Source organism: Colius striatus, chromosome 1 (genome assembly GCF_028858725.1).
Source record: "Colius striatus isolate bColStr4 chromosome 1, bColStr4.1.hap1, whole genome shotgun sequence".
Classification (NCBI taxonomy): domain Eukaryota; kingdom Metazoa; phylum Chordata; class Aves; order Coliiformes; family Coliidae; genus Colius; species Colius striatus.
The window spans coordinates 19,122,579-19,148,377 of NC_084759.1; the positions used below are offsets into that span (position 1 = coordinate 19,122,579).

Here is a 25,799-nt window from a genome sequence, read left to right on the forward strand (position 1 = left end):
ATCCTACGAGACAGGTAAAATCAGTTGATTCTGAAGCCTGACAACCAAAATTAAAGACAAAGAGCTTCAAAGATATCTGCACATTCTGAGAATCTGAAAGGTCTCGCACTGACTGTTACTGGTCAACTTTTAAGGCCTCTTCCTATCAATATTCCAGGAAACATCAAGGATAGTTGATTAGGAAATGCTATATGCAGTAGAGAGAGCTGTAAATTGTGGTTAACCTGGGTAGGTATTAATTATACTGTGAATAAAGTGGTCCATTCTGTTTTGTACAGTAGCTGACAAGAACAACACACTTTTACACTGGTTTTGTTGCTTATCTACACTGATTGATTAAAAATGTAGGTCACATGCTGTCAGACACCTTTATTTTAGACAACAGTGAATTTCTGGAAGTTGTTTCCTTCTGCAGGGCGCTGATCTGTGACTTGACTTTATGTTTGGTAGTGCAGCAGTTTTCTAACAGCTGATGGTGTTAGGACTGCATAGCTGAAAATGAAATGGCCTGCCTGAGTAGTATTGTTACCCAGACCATAGATGAGATGATGACATGAAGAAGGTTGCACCAGTTCTTATTTTAGCTGAATCAAAACCAGCTAAGTGTAAGGAGTAAAAATGAAAAGTAAAATGTTTTGACTAAGTAAGAGGGAAAGGACTTTTAACTGTAAATTCTATTACTTTGACTAGGAATTCTGAAACTATTATGAATCACAATTTCACTAAAGAAAAAGCTTAGACATTTGTTCCTACTATTTATTGCTAAAATCAAATCGATGTACTCCTGTTTTGCACAATAAGAACAGCTGAGTAGGGCCTACTTCATTTTATTGCCCATTTCTGTAGTTTTCTTTTTTTTTTCCTTTCAAAATAGCCTGTCAGACTGAGTTGCCTAATTATAATAAACATTTATCCAGTTCACAGAATCATAGCGTCACAGAATCATAAGGGTTTGAAGGGACCAGGAAAGAACATCCAGTCCAACCTGTCTACCAGAGCAGGACCACAGGAACTTGTCCAGATGGGTTTTGAATGTCTCCAGAGAAGGAGACTCCACAACCCATCTGGGCAGCCTGTTTCAGTGCTCCATCATCCTCACCATGAAGAAATTCTTCCCTCTGTTTCTTTGGAACCTCTTATGTTCATAGATTCATAGAATCATTGCCCCATGTCCTATCATTGACCATCCCTGAGAACAGCCTGGCTCCATCCTCCTGACACCCGCCCTTTACATATTTGTAAATATTAATGAGGTCACCCCTCAGTCTCCTCCAAGCTGAAGAGCCCCAGCACCCTCAGCCTTTCATGACAAGGGAGATGCTCCATCATCTTTGTAGCCCTGTGCTGAACTCTCTCCAGCAGCTCCCTGTCCTTCTGGAACAATATTCTAGATGTGGTCTCACGAGGGCAGAGTAGAGGGGGAGGAGAACCAATCTTGATCTAATGCCCACAGCAATTATACACCCCAGGATGCCGTTGGCCTTCTTGACCATGAGGGCACATTGCTGGTTCATGCTCATCCTGCTGTCCACCAAGACCCCCAGGTCCCTTTCCCCTACACTACTCTAACAGTTCATTCCCCAACCTGTACTGGTACATCGGGTGATTCTTTTCCAGATGCAAAACTCTACACTTGCCCTTGTTGAATTTCATTAGATTTCTCTGCCCAACCCTCCAGCCTGTCCAGGTCTCATTGAATGGCAGCACAGCCTTCTGGTGTGTCAGCCACTCTCCCCTCTTTAGTGTCATCAGCAAACTTGCTGACAGTGCTCTCTGTTCCCTCAGAAAATCATTAATGAATATATTGAACAGTACTGTCCCAGCACCAACTCCTGAGGGACTCCACTAGATACAGGCCTCCAACTAGACCCTGCCCCATTGATCACCACTCTCTACCTTCTTCCCTTCAACCAATTAACAACCCACCTCACTAACAGATCATCCAGCCCACACCTTCTCATAGATAGCACTCCAGAAAGAATGTTAGGCATGTTTTTGTTTCTTGTTTAAACTAATTCAGCTATTTATTTTCCAAGTATATTCTAATATTCTTTAATGACATAGGCTGACAGTTTCTTAAAGGCTGCCAGAAGTATTGATTTATATCTACCATTTTTAAATCAGTGGTTTTACTATGGTTACTCTGCCTGCTCTGGTTACCCACAGCTTGGCCTTGTGGATAATGGTTCAAAATACTACCTAATTACACTATTCCTTTACCTTCCTAATTTATGCATATCAATCAAACAAGAAATAGCTTATAGTCTGTTCCCTGGTTGATTATAGCTTCTTCTATATTAAAAGGACTACACTTGTAATTTATTTACTTGTGCCAGATGGCAAGTTCCTGATTAAATATACTTCTCATGTGCCTAATACTTCTGCTTGACTGTGGCAAAGCTAAAATCTCAGTAGGGCAAACAGATTGTTGGGGTATATTGGAAACATTAATAATTGTTATTTTTACAGTCTTTGTAGTGAATGGTAGCTCAAAAAAGATCTAATGGATCAAGGGCTGTGACTTAACCTTTTGATACTAAGGCTCTACTTCTATACAAGTTTAGAACTTCAAATGAGGTTTTTAAAAATGATTTGCTGTACACTTTTGCTCTTTAAAGGCTGTTTGAGTTTCTTCCAGAGAAGACTGGAGCATGAATTGCTATTTTGGGGATTGATGAGAAAAGTTGCTTGTCCCTTTTCTGCTTCCTTTCCACTGGCCTTCTTTTTGTCCTCCTAGAATATCAAAAGGGATAAAAACTCCTGGGGATCTCAGCTAAACACTGATCTTCCATTTTCTGCTGCTGGGGACAGTCATCTTGATCCCCAAAAGTGACACTGGATTAAGTTCATAAGATTGGCATTCTTAAATATGGCTCATTATAGAGTGTCCAAGGAGGGATCTTGGGAAATCATCAATAAATTATATTTTTTAATATAGCTGCATTTTAAACAAAGGTTGCTCAGGCCTTCAAGGTGAGGAATTCTTTCTGTTAACTGTTTTGCTGTGTTGGCTCTCTGTTGGTGTGGTACAGGTCTAAACTAATCTTAGCAGTTTAGAGGTCAGTGACTCGGACTCAGTTCCTGAATGAAAAATTGAAATGCTGCACAATACTGTGTACTTCTAGTTACCAAATGCATATGCATAGCTAATGCATATGTGTATTAGGATGCTTTATAGCATTAAAAATGGTTTTATTGCACCTTTTCTCATACTCCTGCCACTTTTTTTAATTTTAAAATGCAAAGGCTTTTTTTTCTCTGACATTCTTTTAGTGAGTCATAGGGTGTGGTATGATTTTGAGTGCAAAATTAAGAGTAATGTACTTCAGAACAATTTTACAGCAGCAATTTGTACAATGGAAAATCATTAATTATTTGGTATTTCATAACATAGTTTTAAAGGAAAAGTAAAATGCCTTGGGAACATGGCTTTTTCCTGGCTACCAAAAAAACCCACGGGACATAATCAGTATTGGATAAAAACTTTTCCTACAGTGTCTGTAAGAAATTATTTCAGTCAGTAACAGTGGAAGTATGTCTTGTCTTCAGAGAACACATAATTTGGTTACAATGTGGCATATACTGTGAAAACTGATAAAGGAAGGTCCATTCTTTTTACCATTAGCTAATTAATCCTACTACATAGGAAGCTAATATAAACATAGATGGGTATGGCACATTGCCTAACTTGGTTTTTTTTTTTTTCTTCTTACTTACTGTGTTCCATTAATAAGACTGACTGAAAAAATGACTCTGACCTCATGGAAGCAGAGATTTTCACTCCTTCAGGACATTGAAAAGTACTCCAGAAAAAAATCTATTTGGAAAACACAAGTTCACCAAGGAGTGAAAAGACAGAGACTCCACAACCCATCTGGGCAGCCCATTCCAGTGCTCCACCACCCTCATCATGAAGAAACTCTTCCTTGTATTTCTTTGGAACCTCTTATATACTAGCTTGAACCTGTTGCCCCTAGTCCTATCACTGGCCATCACTGAGAACAGCCTGGCTCTATCCTCCTGACCCCCACCCTTTAGGTATTTGTAAACATTAATGATGTCACCCCTCTGTCTCCACTTCTCCGAGCTGAAGAGCCCCAGCTCTCTCAGCCTTTCATCATAAGGGACATGCTCCACTCCATTCAAAACCCACCTGGACAAGTTCCTGTGTGACCTACTCTAGGTGGTCCTGCTCTGGCAGGGGAGTTGAACTAGATGATCTTTCGAGATTCCTTCCAGTCCTTGAGATTCTGTTATTCTATGACAGAGAGAAACACACCAAGAGTACAGCCAAGAGGAAAAAGTGCTGCAAAGGCCACAGAGCTGCAAGTCAGATTTCACCTTTGATAGAAAGAAAACCTCCTTGATTCTGTAGAAAATGTCAAGAGTTTTTTGCAACTCACAAAATTACTGAGGGGACAGACATCAGATCTGAAAGCAAGCATTCTCTTTGAACAAAATGAAATGGGCAGGAATGAGTTGTTTGTAAGTGTCTTTCTATTTATCTTCTGCCTTACCTGTCTACTGCCACTTAAAAAAGAGAGTTATATTCTACAATGTTACTGAGATTTTAAAACTTCTGATTTATTTTGACGAGCTCACTATAAAGGAAAATTTTCAAGTAAATCCACTTCAAAATTCTATTTTATATATGTAAATATAAAGACAATTTTTTTTAGAAGTAATCTTTTAAATTCACATATCTTCTTTATACAGCTGAAGCCCTTATTACTTCTGTTTGGATTTTACACTGAATATTCATTAAAATGTGTGAACACAAACAACCATGTAAACTGAAAATATTTAAAGCTTCTTTTTGCTGGGATTATTGCTAAATAAAATATAAGATATAGGTTCTCTACATGCTTATTTTGCTCACTCATTGGTTTTACTAGCATACTCATTTCTCTTGGAGCAAGATTTAGTCAGGTAAATGACCGCATGTTACATATTAGCTAAAACATGCCTTTGGGTTAACTTCTCCTTTTTGTTTGTTTGTTTTGTTTTCTTCTGTTAGCTTTTCAATTTTGGCTGGTTTTTTTGGAAGTACTTCTGAGATTTTGAAAGCTGAACCTGTGCAACAAAAGAAATTAAAAACATTCCCTTTTGGATTTGTAACAAAGTAGTATTAATGTATTCATTTCATTTGTGCTACCTAAACAGTCCAGTCTTACTCACTCTCTTTGAGCATGCATGCAGGTCTGTAGTGTGACCAACCCACAGTAGGTTTTTCCGGTTAACAAGGAGGAAATACTGTATCAGCACTGTGTCTTTTTTCTTAAATATTTAACTAGTGTCCACCTTTTCGTCATTGTTATTGGTGACTGAAGTTTTAAGAAAATTAAAGTAATGAACATTCCTCTTGTGGAAATAATTCAATAGTTGGTTGTTCCAAATATAAAATTACAATGCACTGAAACTTTCTGGGCATTGAGTCTGTCAGGAAATTTGCTCTGGGATCACAGTTCCTGTTACAGCGTCGTGGCCAAAGCACTGTAATCTTCATATTTCTACTTCTTTTCTAATAAATCTTGGTTTTGTTTTTTTTCTTCTGTTTCCTTTCCTGCTTCAAAGACGCATGTTCGTACATAATGAAAAAAACTATTCTAACTGATGAAGTAGACATTGAATCACAGGATTTAAAAAGAGTTTTAAATGCTTTTATTAGATAGACTTGCTACATTTTGGAATTAGATATATATTATGTTACTGAAAAATAACATTTCATGATAAAAGTAAATGAGGGGGGTTGTATCTCTCAATCAGCAATAATTATGATATATCTATGAGTAGGGGAGGAAACAAGTAAAAAATGGGAAAAAAAGAAATTGGAAGAAAGGAAAAGAGATTGATAACTCATATTCTTTAGAGTTTGTATCTGTACAAACTTTTATGCAATATGAGAATACAGGTACAGATGCATAGCTCCCAAGAGTTACTAAACCTATTCTACCATAGAGGGGCAGTCACTCAGTTTTCTGTTTTATACAGCTACTTATATTGGGAGATAGCCACATATTTCACATTACTAATTTAGAGTTCAGATACATTAGACTATTCTGCTCTGGATATTTTGTGACTTTGAGGTTTTTACTTTTGTTACTACTGTACTACTACAGCAACATCTCTCCATGTGTCCTCCAGTCTGTGCACAAGCTGCAGACTCCAAATTAGTCTTTCTCTCCTGACCTGAACTCTTTAAAAGGGTCTACAAACCTGAGCTTACTTGTTTTCTCTTTGAAAATGAAGTTATTTGTCCCATCTTATATCTATTCCAATTCACCTGTCAGGCATATCCTTGTCCAGAATACAGCAGAGAGCAATAAGTACAGATACAACTTTTTACTTGGTGCCTCACTTAATCTCTTTAAAGGGTTTTATGGAATTAAACCCACAGAAATAAAATGTGTTTTAATCAAAGTGTGTGAAGATGCAATCCAGGCAGAAGATACTATTTAACACACATTGCCTCAAAAAACCCCAGCTAGTTCTCAGTGACAGTTTGAATCTGATTTATGTAAATTCATTTTGTACCCAACTTACTTTGAAAAGAGAGCAAGTAGGGCAGGGGAACAGGAGGTGAAGCAAGTTCCTTTTCTGGAGCCACTGAATGTACTGGGAAGGAGAGTCCATGTGACTGAATGTGGAAAAAAAAAAAAGTAGAGGAGGAGGAGTGTGGCAGCAAGGAGCTGGGAGATAATAGCTGAAGCAGAGATTGAAATACTGGTAAGATAATCAGGCAATAGACCCACAGCCAGCTGTTTGTAGAATCATATGCTCACAGATGGAAAAAAATCATAGAAACCAGTCATGAAGCACTGCTGTGCACTGACATGCTGGGCAGCTGGATACTTTTTTTAGAAGCCCTTTCATTTTCATCTTGTGTTGCATAGTAATTTTCTGTTTTTCTGATTTTGTGTATTCTTGTTCATTCTCTAACCAAACATAAATATTCTGAGTTTCAAAGCTGTTTTGGACCTCCTTATAGATATCATTGTAATGAAACAGTCTAGGCAGGCCTACCTTAAAACCTTGTGTACATGGAGGTCCTGTGTTTATATTCCAAAAGGTAACTATTGGAGTATTTCCCAGCTTGTTTGAGTAACTATTTAAAACAGTTACATTTTTATAGCTGTAATAGACACAACAGTAACTTTCAAATGCTTCTTTCTATTTATATGTGAAAGTTTAAGTACTCCTTTGACTCACTCTTTTGCTCAAGTTTAGAAGATGACATATCTTTCTAAGTATTCACCATAGCCCTATTCTTAGGGAAGGGCAAAGTCTCATTCTATCATTAAATGGCCTGCTATCCTATTCCTTACAAATTTAAAAAGTAGATGAAGCATAGCTAACTCAAAAATTTTTTTGAAGGAAGCACTAAGAACAATGTTTCCAGCATATCATATTGCAGTCTCTAACAGGAGTGGGAAGTCAGAACTGGAAAAAATCCTTTCTTGAAAAGGTGATTTTTCTCTTGCATCATTACTCAAGCTCACAAGTGACTAATATGCACAAGAACAAGAACTGAGACTTTTATATCTCCTCTCAGGTCTTGGAAGTCCAGAGATGTCTAGTAATTATTTATTTACTTTGTTTTCTGGCCATTGCCTCTCACTGTAGTTGCTTGAGAATTTGATTGGTTTGGAGTTTTTGCATTTAGTAATTCTAATAGATAAATATTTGCAGGTGATTTTAATTTTTTTCTTGCATTTGGTAATGCAGCAGGCTACCTACAGAGGTGGTCAATTCCCTGAGCCTGTCAATGTTTGAGTCATTTGGACAATGCTTTAATCCATAGTAACAAGTTCCTTCCACCTGAAATCTTCTCTTTTCTCTTTTTTGCTTTGCTCCTTTAATAAAACTACAATTCCTTCTTATTATTAACTGTCAAATTCCTGTGTATTACTCTGTTTCTAAGATAAATTCTGTTTTCCATAAAGGGTAGAGTATTCTTTTGCCCTAAATAGCCTTGGCTTAACAAATCCTTATCACACTCTTGAAACATATCACAGACTTGAAAAATACCTGTCTAAATTAGAGAAGTTTGTATAGATAGGACCAAATGGTTTCTATGTCTGTTTTGATTAGAGGAATTAGTTAAACTGATTCATGGTAATCGTTATCTTCTCCACCATTGTGTTATCTCTTACATTGAGGGATGGGCATATGTTCTTGAAATCTTGTAGGTATATAGAGAATTTTTGTCAAAATTTTCATTTTTTTCTCTAGAAAGAATGTTATATCTTTTAGTGACAGAATTATCAAATGACAATTTACATTGCTTTTTTTTCATTTTTCTTTCATGACACAAGCTTACAAGTACAGTTGGCAACTCATCAGAAGTGGTGTTCAGCAGGTCTCAGTACTGAGACCAGTTCTATTTAATACCTTTCTCAGTGATTTGTGTGAGGGGATTGAGTGCACTCTCAGTAAGTTTTCAGTGACACCAAGTTGGACAGGAGTTGATCTTGAGGGAAGGAAGGATCTACAGAGGGATCTGGACAGACTGGAGCAATAGGCCAAGGCCAATTGTGTGAAGTTCAACAAGGCCAATGCTGGGTCCTGCATTTGGGCCACAACAACCCCAGGCAATGCTACCGGCTTGGGAAAGAGCAGCTGAAGAGATGGACTTGGGAATGTTGATTGATAGCTACCTAAATCTGAGTTGGCAGCAGTGTGCCCAGCTGGCCAAGAAGGCCAATGGCATCCTGGCTTGTATCAGCAATGGTATGGCCAGCAGGACCAGGGAAGTAATTGTCTCTCTGTAGTCAGCACAAGTGAGACTGCATCTCAAATACTGTGTTCAGTTTTGGGCCCTTTACATTGAAGGACATGGAAATGGTGGAATGTTTCTAGAGATGGACAATGAAGCCAGTGAAGGGTCTGGAGAACAAGTCTTATAAGGAGTGGCTGAGGGAACTGGGCATGTTTAGCCTAGAGAAGAGGAGGCTCAGAGGAGACCTCATCACTCCCTGCAATTACCTGAACAGAGATGTAGTGGGGTGGAGGTCCATCTCTTCTCCCATGTAACAAGTGATAAGACTTGGCAGTGTTAGGTTGGACTCTGTGATCTTAAAGGTGTTTTCTAACCAAAACAATTCTATGATTTTGCACTTCTAGTTCATCACGTGCTATGAGTAGACTCTGACAATGTGGAAAATAAATGTTTGCTTAATTAACTTTCCAGAACTAAGTTGTCATTCACTGACTTTCAAAATCCAATTGATGAGGAGTTTGGCAGTTTTAGGATGAAGAGTGGGGCATCAGAATTCTTGAACTATTAAGGTAATTACTTGACTGAGAGGAGGACTTAATTTTTGTACAAATACAATGAAACCTCATAGTTGAAGTAACTGTTCATTTTACTAGTGTATTCTAATGCTAGGTAGAATTTTAACATTACAACAGAAATATTGTTTTTACTATTTTTCACATAGATTTTTTTCTTACACTTATTTCTCATTTACTCTAAATTGTCCTGTCATGAACATTTGCAGTCCAAACAGGCGTTGTGTGTCCACCATTTCATTTGTATTCCACAATTCTAACCTCAGTGGATTTTGGTCGATCACTTGTAAGATCTTGTCAGTTAAAATAGTCAAGGGGGCACTTCAGGAACATATCTTGTTCTTTCTCCATACTCATGAAAATTTTTCTCTTTCCATTCTTTGCATTTAAATAGGAAGACAGCTGCCTTCAGATGATACAGAACTCACTGACAGTTGCTCTTGCTTCAACCCTACTTCATGAGAACTTCAAAAGATACTGAGGTATTTATTTGTTCTTTTCATTTTAAAAATTTCTGGTTTCAGGTATTAGGTAGAAAAGCAGAAAAACGACATTTTGATGGATCTAGACTGAGAAGGGTAATCATGCATGGAAAAGAACACAAATGCTCAATCCATAAAGAGAGCTACTGGGTGATACAATCACAATCTCTTTCTGTAGCTGGGATCTGTTAGTCAATCTTTTTAAAAATAAATTTAGAAAAGAATAGAAATATACCAGAAGGAAACATACTAAAATGCAGTTAAAATGTTGTTTTTTGGGGAGTCTTCTATCCAGTTTTAGTTGATCCCTTGCTTTTCTCCAAGAATGGACACAGATTTTGCAGGAAATACCTGGACAGAAGTACCAACCTAAATAATAACTAGATAACGAATCATTCAGAACTATCTGGCTTTTATGTGTTTCTTCCTCAAATATTTACAAGGAATTTCAGTTAGAGAAAAGCTTTGATGTTAACATGAAGTCCCAGTTTATCTTTCATAAATCCTTGAGGTTAGATATAAAAGCTGTTTTGAAGACATTGATAATTATTTTGTTATTAAAAATATTTATTGTTTTTGTCAGATGCCAATGAATTAATTCAATTGAATAGAAATGAACTTCTCCATTTGTAAATGTAAACAGTTTGATAAAGGATTAATGGCCATAAAATTCATAAAGGAGAAAAAAATATCTTGTAAGCCTATGATCAGTTGGATTTGTGTCAATCCTAAATTTATGATCTGCAGCTGTTAAACGTCTAGTAGGAGCTTCGTCTTCTAAAGCACAATAACAGTGTGAGTGCATGGCTACAAAAAGGAAACATTATGCTTTGAGAAGTGAAATCATCCAAACATATGGATGATGGTTGCAATGCTTCACATAGCAGAAAACTTCTATTCTGTAAATCTCACAAACGTATGTTTTAACATTTTTTAAATTACAGACAGCCATCAGCACAGATTCTAAAATACCATGAGGCTGGACAGAAAGTCTGTTGGTCAGTGTTTTTATATTCAGTCTAATGTAAGCAATGCCTGGCTGGAATTCTTGTTCCTGCATTTCAGACCCCAAAGCTTAAATGACACTGAAAAAAGATATAATAATTTCTATAATATCATGTTGAAATATGTAATATATGCAACTTTTTTATAGCTCTTAGTATCTCAAATATATCTTTCTTAAATATCAAGAATGACTTAACTTTTTGGAAAGGTTGATAATAGTGTAGTTATTGTGAAAAATTCATGTGTGCTATTAGAAGTGTATTATATGTATTTCCTCTTTTTAAAAGAGACTTTATATACTGGCTACTATAGATTATAGTTGGAATATCATTAGCATTAAAGTGAAACATTTTCAGAAACATAACTGTTAAAATTCAGTTGGATTTGGAAAAGAAAGCAGAAAGCATTGTGTCCTGTTAGCAGCTAACTGTGTTGATAGTTTTTACATGCAGATTCTCTGAAGTCCTGCATATTCTTGGGTTTTAATAAAGCAGTTGTGCAGATTGGGCCATTTTAGTACACATTATAGATTCGTTATATATTACAGTGGGACAGTTCGTTTCTGGAGTCAGTACACAACCATTTTAGCAGTAGAATTAGGCGCTTATGTCAGAGATTATAATTAGCTACGTCTGTATGCCAAAGCAACAGGATGGAATGCAAAACACAGCCAAACATGTGAACGAATTTTCTTCCAGTGATATTTGGACAGGCCTAAAATATCTTCCACTCCAGATTTGCAAGTAGTGGAAAAGTTAGACAATTCTCTCTTGGGAAGAGACTGATTGTAGTTTATTCAGATCTCTACGGTAAGTAACAATTTTTTAAAATTTCTTTTTAGACCTGGATTAAAATATAATGGAGTAGTTGTTTGCTATTTGTTCTTTACTTACTAGACGGATGTATTGAACTTCTCCCCCATCTGTTTTTCTGTGTAACATTTCAGGCTGATTCTGTTCTCACTTAAGCATCATGTTGAAGCTTATGTGATTTACTTTATGACCCAGATTTAAGTGTTCATTTTCATGTGCAGTTATTATTTTCGACTCTGCTAGTTTAATTATACTTGCTTTTACAATTAAATGCTTTTACAATTAAACTTGCACTTTTGTAATACTGAGATAACTTTCAGTACTTCTGAAACCTTTTATAATATCATATTCTGTACTTGTCTGAATACTTGATTTGCAGTAGTAAACTTCTGATGTTTGTAGGTCTAAATTTGTCTTAGTTCATCTGTAACACACACAAAGTTAAATTTGGTCAAGAATATGTCCACGCTACTGCTGAAGAAATTTTTTTGGCTTAACAATGTGATAATAACCTTCCATCTAAGGAACTGTTATCAAAATCAGTTCTAACTTCTGTGAAGCATGCTTGAATTAATAAAAAATGTCCAGCTGTGTGTATACTCCTTTTAAAATTTTTTAGTGTCCTTGAATTCAAGTAGTTCACTGACTGAAACAAAATTACTAACTAGGTATCAGTGAGTTATTAACTCATTATCAAATGATTTATTGGATGATACTTGATGTCTTTCCACCAACAGGTGCTCGCACTGCATATTTAATCATGTATCAGAATGAGCACATAAGTTTCTAAGCCAGGATGTTGCCAAAGTGTAGGAATGTGATTTGACTGCATCAACACCAGTCAACTAGACTCCTTTTATAGAGATATGATTTTTCACTGTATCTATCTTAAATCTTCTGTCACTTGAAGAGGAGATGAATCATTTCCTAGAAATGTATGTTTTTCTACATTGTCTGTGCAAGGGGCCTAGGTAAATATGACTGTTGTTATGTGTGTTTGATGAGTTATGACCTGCGTAGTCACGTCCAAATGAGTAATCCACATGAGTAATCCACATGAGTGGACTATAGTGTTTGTGCTGTAGAGTTCTGAATGTTTGCAGTCAAGATTTTGGAAGTTTGGGTTGTGATGCATAGTCACAACTTATGCCACTTTGTCTGAGATGAATGTCTATTTATCTTCCAAACAAACATGATATTCACGTATTAGATATAGGCTTCCATTCCATTATGTCCTAGAATACCACCAAAGGGTAAGAACCACTGTGTGGAGTTAAGTCAAAAATTAAAGGATCTAAATTAAGCCCACCATTAGAGGGAACTATTTCAAATCTCTTTTCTAAATGTTTACACTTTTGCTTAATAACATACAACCTTTTCCTGATTGAAAATTCAGTGATTAAAAGAGATTATATTTTAGTTTTTATTCATAATTATATGGCTTTAGTAGCAACATGAAGATGTAGTATTCATCCTTAGAGTAATAGATCTGTAATTACAGGTATGTGTGGCTATTCTTAGTGTTGCAAATACTTATGCAAGAACATATGTTTTAAGATAAGGGAGAAGAGTTTTGGAGGAATAGTTGAAAGAAGGAGATACAGTGTGTCATACAAACCCAAGCCTCTGTCAAAAAGCACAGAAAAGTTGGGTGTGCAAAGATCCCCTTGCTTGAATAGCCTTGGAAGTTTTATTCGTTCCTGTGAAAAGTACTGCCTTTTCATGAGATACAAATCCCAGGTCCTGACCTTTTACAGTTTTTAATTATTTTCATGACTTGGAATGGAGTAAGCTGGATTTTCCGTGGACTTATTTCTCAGAATTGATTGTCCTGGATTTTTTTAACAAGCAGTGACAGAAGATTTTCTGTAACATTTACAAGGTCTTTGGCTGATACAGGGTTCCTAATATAATGTCTTCTTTCCCATTGCACTCTCAGGGGCGATAAATGAGGGTACTTCTTTCTTCTGTCTCATTTTCAGAAAGTTTATAGGAAAGTAGTGTTTCTGAGACCTCTACTTATCTATCGAATTTGGTTGAAATTGGCCAAGAAGCTCAAAAGCTATTGGAGGGGAGACAGAAATGAGTGGGAGATGGACACTTTAGACAGTGACATAGAATGTGGTTGCTTTTTTATTTATTAAACCATGCTAAGAACATCATGGCAGTTTGGATAACAGGTTAATTCAATATCCTGGTCAAATTTTCAGCTTGGGTAATAGCATTCTCACTATTTAATTCATCTGTAACTTTGGCTACCTGGGCCAGTCTTCTCATTAAACCTTTTGTATATCTGCCAAAAGCTGTTAAACAGCTGCTGCATTTCATGTCATGGTTATGTTTCTGTGGTAGTTGAAACACTACTTCTATATCAGAATGTGAAGAGGAATGTAAATTAAAGTCCTTCAATGTTTTTTAAAATAGAGTGCTAAGTGCTAAGTGCTGGATATTGCTGATATTAGCTATCAAACACATGGTCCTCACTAAGATATATAGCATGTTTTTATGTGTGTGGAGATGTATATTCTGAAGATTGTCTGTAAGAAACACATATATATGTCTTTTCGATAATGAGATGTAAAGGTGGAATGATTTTGTAGTAATGTCTGTTAAAGCCTTCAGCTCCTCCTTGTTTAGTTGATGTGTGGTCAGTACTCTGAGGAGCAGAAAAAGGCTTAGTACCATTTATTTTCCACGTACTCCACTCTTGTACTGTTTCTGCTGTGTTTTATTTCCTGCATTCTCTATGAGCTAAAAAGTTGCAGGATGGTGGTCATTATTGCCTGTCTGAGTGATTTTTTTATAGTAGGGATAAGAAAATGACAAGATAGATTTCAATATGTGGAAGAGGAAGAGGTTGATTGTCTCTGGCCTCAAATGCTCAAATAGACCTATGATGAAGGGCCTATATGCCAAAAAACATGTCTACTTTTTCAGTCCTACTGTTTGGTATGATAAATACCCACAAAATTTTTCTTACCTGTAATGTGCTACTTTTAGTTTTGTTGTGTTACAATGGGTATTTTCCATTTAATAAAAGTACTGAAGAAGGCTTCTGAAAACTGTTATCTTGCTTACAGAACTGCATTATCAAATAGGATATGTCTTTCTGCATGATTTTATGAGTCATTTAGCAATTATGTTCAATGTACATGTGAAGATAATGCTTTCAAACGGAAATGCAGTTCTTGTGTTCATGAAGTTGTATAAGACTATTAATTTATTGTCACAACAGAGAAATACTTTGTAAGCTGTATTTGATAAAACCAATTTGTATTTCTCACTGTATCCCACATTATTTCTGAATTGAATATTTCATCAAAATTCTCTTAGTAACAATTTTCATGATCTGTGAAAAGTACTTGCTTTTTTTACATTTAGATTAATTTTATTAATTTTGCTCTAAGTTAAATATCTATTGAGATTCACACTTGATGATTCATTTTAACTGATTTTAGTAATGTTTATAGATGACAACACCATATTGAAAATGTCTATGCTGTTTAAATTAAGAACATTAAAATGACTGTCGTCCTCAGAGAAATCCTCAGATAACATGATTTTAGTTCAGGAAAAAGATCAAACTTGGCATTAAAAAATTGTCTAGAAATAGCTTTTATTTAGACTGTTTATTAAGTAAAGCTTAGAAATTATTGGAAAGTAAAATAATCAAAACAAAGACACCAGAAAAAGAATTTATTCTCTCTTCCTTTGCTTTATGAGAAGATTCTATGTTTTGCTATATTTCCTTCTCTTTGTGAATCTCATCTGTATTTCCCGGACACTTACTGTATTTTACAGTGTCCACCCATGACTGACACGTTCATTTCCTGAGTGTACCCACTATTTAACCTTTTTCTCTTATTCCCAGTGGTCTTCTCACAGTGTTTAATTTATTGTACTTAAGTAATACTGTGAACACTTTTTCTTTGCTGTGTTTCTGATTTCATACTTTGTTAATTCACAGCTAAAAAGAAATGAGACCATTTACAAGACAATCTTCCCATTCTAAAACAGATTTCAACATTGTTAGATTATTTGAAATTTCAACTGAATTTTATCCAGATTTTCTTTTATATCAGTGATACATTTTAAAGCCATGAGGACACATTTTAGTTTTGCACACTAGAGGCTAGCAAAAATCCCTCAGTTATCATATGAAACTAAAACCTTTCTGATGCATGATTACCTTCAAGAAATGTGTGTAAGTTTGTTCTTCAACTACCAATTAAGGAATCAAAATCTATTGTAGGCAGAGTTTAGTTTCCTAGATGGTAGAGAACAGTCCAAACCACCTGCAAACCTAGGTGAATCAGCAGAAACAGATCTTTCATAATTAATCTTCATTTTGCCCTTAGAAACTTGTAGAGCTCCCCAGAATTTCCGTTTGGGAAAGCCTAATTTGCAGCTCTTTCTCTTCCTGGAGAAATGATTGCATGAGAAATCACCACCACTGTTCTAGGTTTAGTGAAATGCTCTTTTATTATACAGACAGTTATCAGACAGCTGTAAACAAAATATAAATGTTTTGCTGCCTGCCTCTGACTCACAATGCTTATCTGCCAAATATATCAGATGAGGATGTTTTTGAACATATGTGAGACCTCTTATTTATGCTGTTGTGGAATTTGCTTTTCCAAGTAAAGACTTTGATAGATTGTAATGTAGATTTCAAGAATTTTAAGAATTGATCCCTACACAGTGAAGTTGTTCCCTTGAAACAGGGATCTAATCCAGCCTACAGTGCCAGTAGTAAAGGATCTGAGCATGCACAAAACCACAAAGAATCTTTCTTAACTGTGTATCAGAACCAGTACTTCAGCATGAGCTGTGATTTTCTTCATACTTACTAGAAACAATTTAAGGAAGTGGTCATAATACCTTTAATTCTGTTTTCACAAACTATAGTTAAAGATTTTGCAGCTCTGGAGCTCATATATTGTGCATTATTTATGATCAAAAATACAAATAATACTACTGTTGTTGTATAGGTAGCAAATAACGTTATGTATTAGACTTTCCTGTTACAATATACCTTTTTAAAAAAAAAATGTTCTGGATTAGCTCACTGGTAAGATCTCAGACTAAAAAACCTGATTAACCTATCAGGCATCATTGTCTGTATCTGAGAAAACACAGGAAATATATTCAAAGAGCAAAAGCTTAACATGCCTTTTTAGACTCAACTTAATGTCTTTTGCTGTGTATCCTCAAAGAATAACTTTAGACATAAACATTGTATCTACAGACATACTTCCTGGAAGAAGTAATGTGCTTGTTATTTTATGCAAATAGGAATTGTTTTGCAGTTTCCTAAATTAGGATCTTTAAAATGAAGATGCCAAAAATAAGTCTTTTCAGATTACAGTACTTGATTTACATTCGTAAATCAACTTGAATTGAAAGTAAAGAATCTGCATAATAACTGCTCTACTGCTCTACTTTTTATTAAATACTTTCTATGAAAAAAATCTACTTTGAAATACAAGGAATATATATGTTATATCAAATGAGAGATTTTCTTAGCTTATTTTGGAAGACATACTTAACAGGTCATTCTGAGGTTTGTTTATGCTTTTATGTTTTTATGGCTAATTGAAAGATCAGCTATGTCTTTCATGTTGGTTTTAATCCAAGAAGTGTCATACTGATCAAAAACACTATTTATATATTTTGCTATGTTCTTCATCTTCTGTGTTTCTTACCTTGTGTTATTGCTTTGTCATGGTTGCCGAAGGAACTTGGAATCAGTTGCTGCCTAAACAGTTGAAAGTCAACATCACCAAAAAAGGTTTCTGTAGTGCATGTCTTTTGATGATGTCCTTATGTGTTTAATGCACACTTAAATTAATCATGTTTTCCCTTGTGTAAGTACAAATGAATAACAAGGCTGTTCTGACAAGGACTGCAATACAACAGATACACATCAGTTTATGTTCATTATTTAAAAATCACAAGAAAAGGACTTTAAGCTTACATAAAAAGCAAAATGCTTTCCATGCTACTGAAATAGAAACTGAATTTTGACTTTTTAGTTTAATTTTGTGTGACTTTTCAAAAAATGTAAAGTTGTGACTTTGTATTTGCAAGGTCAAAGGGCTCTTCTTTCATATTTTTAAAAACATATCTGTCATCAATAAATTGAATTAAGAAGGGAAGACATGAGAATTAATTTTTATCTCTAGCCTCTGCATCTAGTTCAATTAATTGTTTTTCATGTATATTTTTCAGGTGTATTTCCACCTCACTATTCAAACAGTTTCACAGAATATCAGTATAACTGCATTTATTGTGTTAAATCATTTAGTAAAGCTAGGTAAACAGCTTTTCAAGGTCCCCAACCAACATAGGAGAGCACCACAGAAAGAAATTGTGTTTTGTAATTGTGCTGAAGTCTACTGTATGAACTGGAAGTATGCCTCTAAGGAGACAACAACATATTGCCTGGAAGTAGCACTTTCATAAAAGCAGTAGCAAGAACTGGAAAAGGAGAGAGGTTATGCCAATGCATACCTCTTTAAGTATTTAAATATAGTTGTTTCTTTTTCCTGTAATGGAGAGTACCTTTTCCAGCACTGAGGACATTAAATACTTTTCCTGAGAACAATGTTGAGAATAATATTAAAGGACTTTTGCTAACAGGTCTGTCCAAGCAGGACTTGCATTAGAAACAGTACTTCTACAAGATATGTTCTGGTCTTGCTAGTTATTGTTTTTTATGTGATAGAAAAGATTCATTATTACAAACCTAGAAAAAAAAATAAAATAGAAAAAAGATGTAATTTTTTTAAAAAGTATTTTTAAAAATATCTAAAATTATTCAACTTTGGTAGATTTTCAGTTAATATTGATTGATCAGGAGACCATAGAGACAGAAACTTTGCTTTGCAATACCTCCTAAATGACCTTATGTGTACATAGCCATACCTGAATCATTGTCTTCACAGTGATTTTTTTTTCTCCACACATTTTAGCAAAATTAACAGTGAAGTCAGAATGAGTAGTTTCTTCAGCACAAGATGTGCAGGATTAGAAATCTTTTACTAATCAGTTACTGCTGATGATAAAAATTACCAAATACAGGGTATAATATTTTTGGTGAATGCTGCCAGTAGCTAACCTGATACTTAATCAGGTTAGCTGAGTCTGTAATATACATTCAGTTCCTCTGTGATTCTTTTTCTATTGACTTATATTTATTTGTATATAGTAATAATATATATTTACACACTTAATATACACTAAAGATTTCTATTTTATGTGCCTGAACAGAGACATCAAAAAGAAAATCTTAAAGGAGTTAACATTAATAGTCTTCATTGAGGCGATATGGGAAATTTCTGTATGTGGCCCTTCTTTCTGGATGATGACTCTGAAGAAATATCCCAAATGAAAAAAAATCAATGGAAGATATTTTGAGGCAAATCAATAAAATTAACAATTATTCTGTCGCCATGACATGATGGTAGTCACTCATGTTCAGAAGCAAAAAAGTTCTTTGTGTGCCTTTCTGATAAAAGAAGGAAGATAACATCAAACATGACTTCATCTTAATTTTCTGCTCCAGGAGCTTCTGATATATTTAGGTATATTCCCAGTGTCCATTCTTCCAAAAGCTGGAGTGTGGACTAGAATAGTGATGATAAACACACATAAACCTTCAAATATTATGCAATTCCTCTTAATCTTCATATGCAAATAAAGAGAATTTCAGGATTGTTAGAGTGGGTAGAATATCCCCAGGCAGATTATCCTTCTCTTGATATTTTGAATAAATAAAAGAGCAATAATGTCACTTTAAGACAAAATGTGACCATTATTCTGTTTTAAAATGCATATAAAGGAATTTTAAACTAAGAGTCTGTTAGGAATAAGTAAAATGTAAAGTAGACAGAGACCATCAGAGGTTTGCAAGCAATTTCGGAGGAGCGTTTTCAGTTACAACCCTTGAACAGAAGAATAATATCCCATAAGCTTAGCTTCCAAAGATATTGTGGACATCTTCCTAGTCCATTGTAACGCAATATGAAACACTTTTAAAGAACAAAGGCAATGCCTTAAAAATACATATTTTTGGTAGTTATCTCACAAGTTCTGTAGTTTTCTGGACTTGCCTATGATGCTGTACGTCCAAGTGAAAGATATTTTCTCCAGTGGACAATAGAGATTTTAATGGATACTTGAGAATACAGGAATAGTTCTGTTGAACAGTCTGGAAATGAATGGCAGACTCACATGTCAATTTTGGCTGGCACTTTCTTCCAAGTGTGAATATATTTCTTTTACAGGTGGAACTGGTTGTGGTTCAAAAATATAGTATCGAAAGTAAGAATTTGAATTTTGTGTAATGTCTGAAATGTCCTTGTTTGCCAGACTTCCATGTTCTAATACAAAACAGAGATACTTCTTTAAAGAGCACAAGTATGTTTTACTTTTGGTAGAACTTTCAAATAACATACAATTTAGCGTGGTTACTGAAAAGGCTGTAGCAGGGAAAGAAAGGAAAATGAACTTATAAATATCAAAGTATATTCCAGATTTTTTTTCCATTACAATGACATCTTTTGTGCCTACATGCAAATTTAAGTAAAACCGCAAATTATAGTTTTATTATATAGCCTAATGGAGTTGCCACATGATACAAAACAGTGCACTTCCTCTGGACTGTCACAAGTTGATAAAACATTTTCTATTTCAAATGAGGAATTATTTCCTTTTATAAGAGGAAGACTATTTTTCTGAGGAGTAGCCTAGAAGCTCTGTAACAGATGGCATTCTTGTTCACTACACAGGGATTTTATAATCTTGGTAGTCTCAAAAGAAAGGTAATGAAATATGCATTAAATTTATCTATAGAGGAAAATGATTGCTACTTACTGTTTTAGAATTTATCACTCTTCTGTCCAATATACTTAACTGAGATTACTTAAGAGGTATTACAGACTCTCATTAACACAAACCAGTGGAGGAGAAATAGCTTTGTTAAGTGGAAAATGAGGATAATGTTCATTTAAACAGTTCTTTTTGTTGAGTTTCTTTTTAAGTCTCATATATGCTAACAAAGGTGAATCCTCAGCAAATGGCATGACACAGCTTGCATCTGTATAACTAATTGTCATCCCTAGAAAAACAGAGTGCCCTTTTTGGAGCCCTCTATGCTATCCATAGACCATAAAGTGGCTGTGGTTTTGTCTGTCAGAGTGCCAGGTAGTGGCCAAGCTATCCCAGGATGTTTACTGTCAATAAAACAGTATGGGTGTTTACAGTGCACACCTTTACCTTGCTTAGGTTGCTATTCTAGATATAAGGTGGGAAAATTGGTGTAAAAAATGGCCTGCGTCAGCAAACTGAGGATGGTATATACTGGAAAAAGTATGCGTTTTATGCCCCTGTAAAAATCCATCCGAGCATAACTAATTTTTTAACTCTAAAAATCACAATTTGATATCTATGAGAGAAGTGATTCAGCCACTCTTTTATGGTTTTGCTTATACTTTAGGTTTTTGCAGTTTTTCTCCAGACCATCACCCCAAAACTACTTACAATTCTGTTAGGAACAGAGATGAAGCAGAATTTTCCCTCCAATAGGTTTGATCTGGAAATGGAAAATGAGAGCTGAGATCTTGCTTCCCATAAGACTCTATACTGTCGATGAGATGTTTTTCTTCACCTCTGCTGGTCTCTATAAGGGAGCTGGATTTTAAAGCAAAGGAAACATAAGAAAAAGAGAGGAAAAAGGTAGATAGACATGGTATTTGTCTTCAAGAGAAACAAGAACTGAGCCTGGTCAGCCAAGAGTATTGTATCTGAGGGAAAGGCTAGGGACAGGTGTGATGAACACACTGGAATTACAAATAAATGTGAAGATTAAAGGAATGGAAGGAGAGGAGACATTTTGAAATATAACTGAAAACGTGACATATCTGGACAAGTATGTTGAAAAAGTAAGTTGCGAAATTGTAGTGGAGGCAAATAAGCAGAAGAGATTAATAGGAAGACTGTATGAGATGAAAGATGTTAAGACTGTAAGAAAGTAGAGAAGGTGAAAGTTTTAACAAAGCCTGGGAGAATGTAGCTGATAGGAAAGTAGACTAGGTCTAACTAAGTAAGAAATTGAGACTTTACTGGATGGAGAAGGAAAAAACAATGAACAGAGATAAGGATAGTAAATGCACTGCCACAATACCTCTGTCTGTCTGTGCTGGTCCACAGAGAGGACTAACATCTACTACTGCAACCAACTTTATGAAGACCTGTGTGCTAGATCTAAGGATGAGTCAGTTCAATGCAAATAGGATGTCATCTTTTCTTCTCTTTTTTTGTTCTTTTGTGGTTTGGTTTTATATTTAGTTAGTTAGGAAGTTACATGATACAGAAATCGAAAGACGTCAAAGCATTCTAATAGTAGTAAAGTCAAATTCTTGAAATTTAAAAAAGCAACCCAAAAATAAAAGCTAGATCTGTACTGCTAATTTAAATGTGCCTATGGAAGAGGCCAACAGGAATAGAGTAGCTGGCATCCGTATTATTAAACTCCTCTAAAACAGAGAAGCCACAACTGTACTATCATTTAGTAATTATAATAAAGCAATGACAATGTTAGATGTTTGATTTGACTATCTCTGAAAACTCAACCTTCGAGCCTGTATACATACTGCATTGGTTGGCATCAAACAGGGATCAGCAGACTGGCAAATAAAAGAATTACTACTGTGTCCTTTTCTCCATAGATTTGTAATTACCTCGTTATTTTTAAATGGCAGTTTTCTTAGGAGAGGGGAGGACTGACTTGTAACCTAATTTATGTTCTTTACGTAGATTATCATATATGTAGTTCAGAAACTAATAGCTGTTAGACTACAACGTTCCCATTTGCTTCAGTCAGGTTTAGTATGTTCTGTTGCAGAAAAAATACTGAAATTCTTTCTTCTATACTTAGATGCTTAAAGAGCTGACTTGTAAGAAGTTGGATTCACTCATTTAGTAAACAATTCACTGTCAAGCACTGTGGAACTACAAAAGTAATAGATCTTAGATATCAGAAGAGAATAGTTTGAACATCAGCATTAGAAATATTATTAATACATGAAGAAATAGAACAATATATAAAGAGAATCACTATTTTAGATATAACAGTTTACAAGACACTGCAGTGATACAACTGTATCCTATATCTTTAGATACATTATAAGTATGTTCTTAGTTCATGCTGAATAATTTCACCTCTTTGTTTTTCTGTATTGCCATGGATGTTAACAGTTAAAAAAAACCAAAACCCTTGAATATTAATCCTTATAATTATTAAAAATGCAGAATGCTTTCAAAGATGTTGATAAGTACTGAAATTAACCAACTTTTTATATCAAGTTGTTTTGACAGCTGTTGGCAATGTTATTAATTTACATAACTCACTGACAGGTAGATAGATATACAGCAAGATATTGCTAAATATGACTAAACACATGTTTTTAATTGTCATGTTTAATATCTAACTTCAACTAATTGTTGCTGACTTCTTTTTTTTAATAATAATTTTAAATTAGGTGTCTGGGATAGATAATGTATCATAACACAATTTATATATAATGTAGATGGTAACTATCACAGCTTTGTCTAGTAACTAAAATAATTGCTGGATTTTACATAGATGGAATTAAACAAAATTCTATAATTATTTCTTTTATTCAGAATTTTCTTTATCAAATTACCTGCAAATGACTTTAAGAATTCAATTCAGACTTTTCCATTAAATTACTGTAATAAAGACTGAATAGAAAAGCCTTACCTGCATCCAGTGTAATGTGCCTGTCTCTTCTCGGTAAGGGAATCATTTAGCTGTCACTGAAGACAAGAATTAAATTCCTAGGGAATATAAGCTACCTCTGGTTGATTATAGTAAAATTTCTGTAAATTTATCAGCCATCTTCTCTGCATTTCTCTTCTTGGAGTGCCAGATTGTGGAGTGCATTGTAAAGCTATATTACTTGCAAAGAATGACAACCCAAAGGGAAACGTTCCACTTTCACTGGAAGATCCCTTTGGTTCCCGAATGGATCTAATTTTCAGAATAAGAGTAGACATGATATTCAGGTCTTAGTGTAAATTATAATCCTGCAAAGACTATCCTTTTATAATTTGTAGATGGAAAACTTAACTCAGGTCATACCTATGTGTTTAATTTTTTTTTTGTCCTTTTTAGTCAGACAGCCCTTCACATAGTAGACTAAATGCATACTGTTCTCTTTTTTGTCATAAAGACAGGGTTTCTCTGAAATTTTTAAGGAGGGAAAAGAAGGGGGATTCTGCTACCCTATCTGTAAGGACAAGATAGCTCTCAACACTCGTTGCATAAAGTTGTTCCTTTTTTCTACCTTGCAGAGAGCAAGCTAATCGTTTAAAGATTTGTCCATATAAACCTGGGCAGTTAAACAGTTCCTCTTAACATTAAGGTCAGGTTTAACTATGGTGTTACTCAGTTATTCTCCCAGTCTATTTAGTTTTCTTTCCTTGTAGAAAGAATCATTCATTTTTTTTTTTTAATGTATATCACAATACATTGTTTATTGATTAAGAAGGGTCTTCATTATTGTGGGATATTTTAAGAGTCTATGATGTATTATTTATCATTCAGAAATACATTTGAGGGTTTAATTATAGAAAATAGGCTTATCAGCACTACCAAAAAAGTTGGCTTCTTTTAAACAGGGGTATTTTCTGTGTTAGTGTTTTATTTTTGTTTTCCCTCACTCTTATTTATGCTCATACATGAGGAAAAGGAGCGAAAAAGGAATGGATAATCATCCCCTTATGACTCATTCCAGTGTTTGGAAGGCGCTGCTAAGGTGTAGAACTGTACACTTTCAATCTGCTGAAATAAAAAATGCATGTGAATTGTTATGTTTAATTTTCAAGTCTCAATTTGTGGAGCAGGTATTCCTGAGGTGTTGACTAAGGAAATATCTTCACTGTGCTTCAGAGATCACTTCCCAGTATCAGCAATGAACTTTTCATTTTCCTCTTACTCTGTAAGCTGTATTGCACCATCCTTGCATTGTCCTTCCTTCTTCTTGAGCAGGGATCTTAATTATTTCCTTCTTGGTTTGTTCATCATTATGAGTAGGGGAGAGGAGAAAATACAAGGGCGGGTGTCAGGAGGATGGAGCCAGGCTCTTCTATATGATGTCCAATGACAGGACAAGAGGCAACGGGTACAAACTGGAACATAGGAGGTTCCAAAGAAATATAAGGAAAAACTTCTTTTCTCTGAGGGTGATGGAGCACCGGAACAGGCTGCTCAGATGGGTTGTGGAGTTTCCTTCTCTGAAGACATTAAAAACCCAGCTGGACCTACTGTAGTAGGTCCTGTGTGACCTACTGTAGGTGGTCCAGCTGGACTAGATGATCTTTCAAAGTCCCTTCCAGATTCTGTGATTCTGTGAGTCAGTGAAGGGTGGAGATTACATCAATGGAATTGAAGTGCTTGATGTGCTCCCTACTGTCAGCATTTGCATGACTTCTGAATTCACTGTTTGTAGCTACCCTAGATAGAATATCTGAAAATAATTTCAGTCTTGGTAGTTTTCTGGAATTCACATTTTCAGCTGAGCTATTGCTGGATCATGAGCTAAAGAGCTTTTTAGGATCTGAACTTCACTGTTATCCTGAATTTTACTCCTGTTGTCTCAACAGACTAATCTTGGGTCGCTTGGGTTTCTTCCATCCTGAGCAAATACTTTAGAACAAGAAAAAATAATTTCAGTTTTCTAAAATTTGCTCCACTGATGACATCTGGTTTGACCTTCTTTCAGGTGGGTGAGCTATAAGCAGTAGTTCCATAACATATTATTAAAAAGAATCTTGAACTTACAGACAACTTCCAAAAGAGCATAAATGTCTGGAAGCTGCACAAGTAGAGAATTTGTGAGTGGGAGGAATAGTGCCACTGTATAGCACATTCTGCAGTTGAGAAGTGAGTAAGTGTAGAACTTTGGTTTCCTTTTCCATTTAAGAGGAAGTGAAAGTTTTACTACGGAGTCCTGCAAGGCTTAACACACATTACTGATACCAGAGTCCCTGCTATAATGTTTCTGCATGCTTAAATGGAGTGGCAGAATGATTTAATCTAATCCCAGCTCAATTTGCAATACAATAGAAGCACCTTAAATTAAAACAGTCCCTTATTAGGAAAGAAGAGAGAAAAGGATGTCAG

The 25,799-nt window shown here is 35.2% G+C and overlaps 1 protein-coding gene across 6 annotated transcripts in view; it reads left to right on the forward strand.

The window, feature by feature from the left end:
- Nucleotides 1-25,799, forward strand: part of SGCG (sarcoglycan gamma) — a 126,919-nt gene that overhangs the window by 26,620 nt on the left and 74,500 nt on the right. For 4 of the 6 annotated variants that reach the window (XM_061992699.1, XM_061992683.1, XM_061992707.1 and 1 more), the window contains exon 2: nt 9,686-9,773. In XM_061992699.1, coding sequence (XP_061848683.1) covers nt 9,750-9,773 — 24 coding nt within the window. In that variant the 5' untranslated portion in view covers nt 9,686-9,749. Of the gene's footprint in view, nt 1-9,685; nt 9,774-11,519; nt 11,588-25,799 lie in introns of those variants that run through there. The other 2 variants (XM_061992715.1, XM_010200239.2) reach the window with 2 other exon arrangements.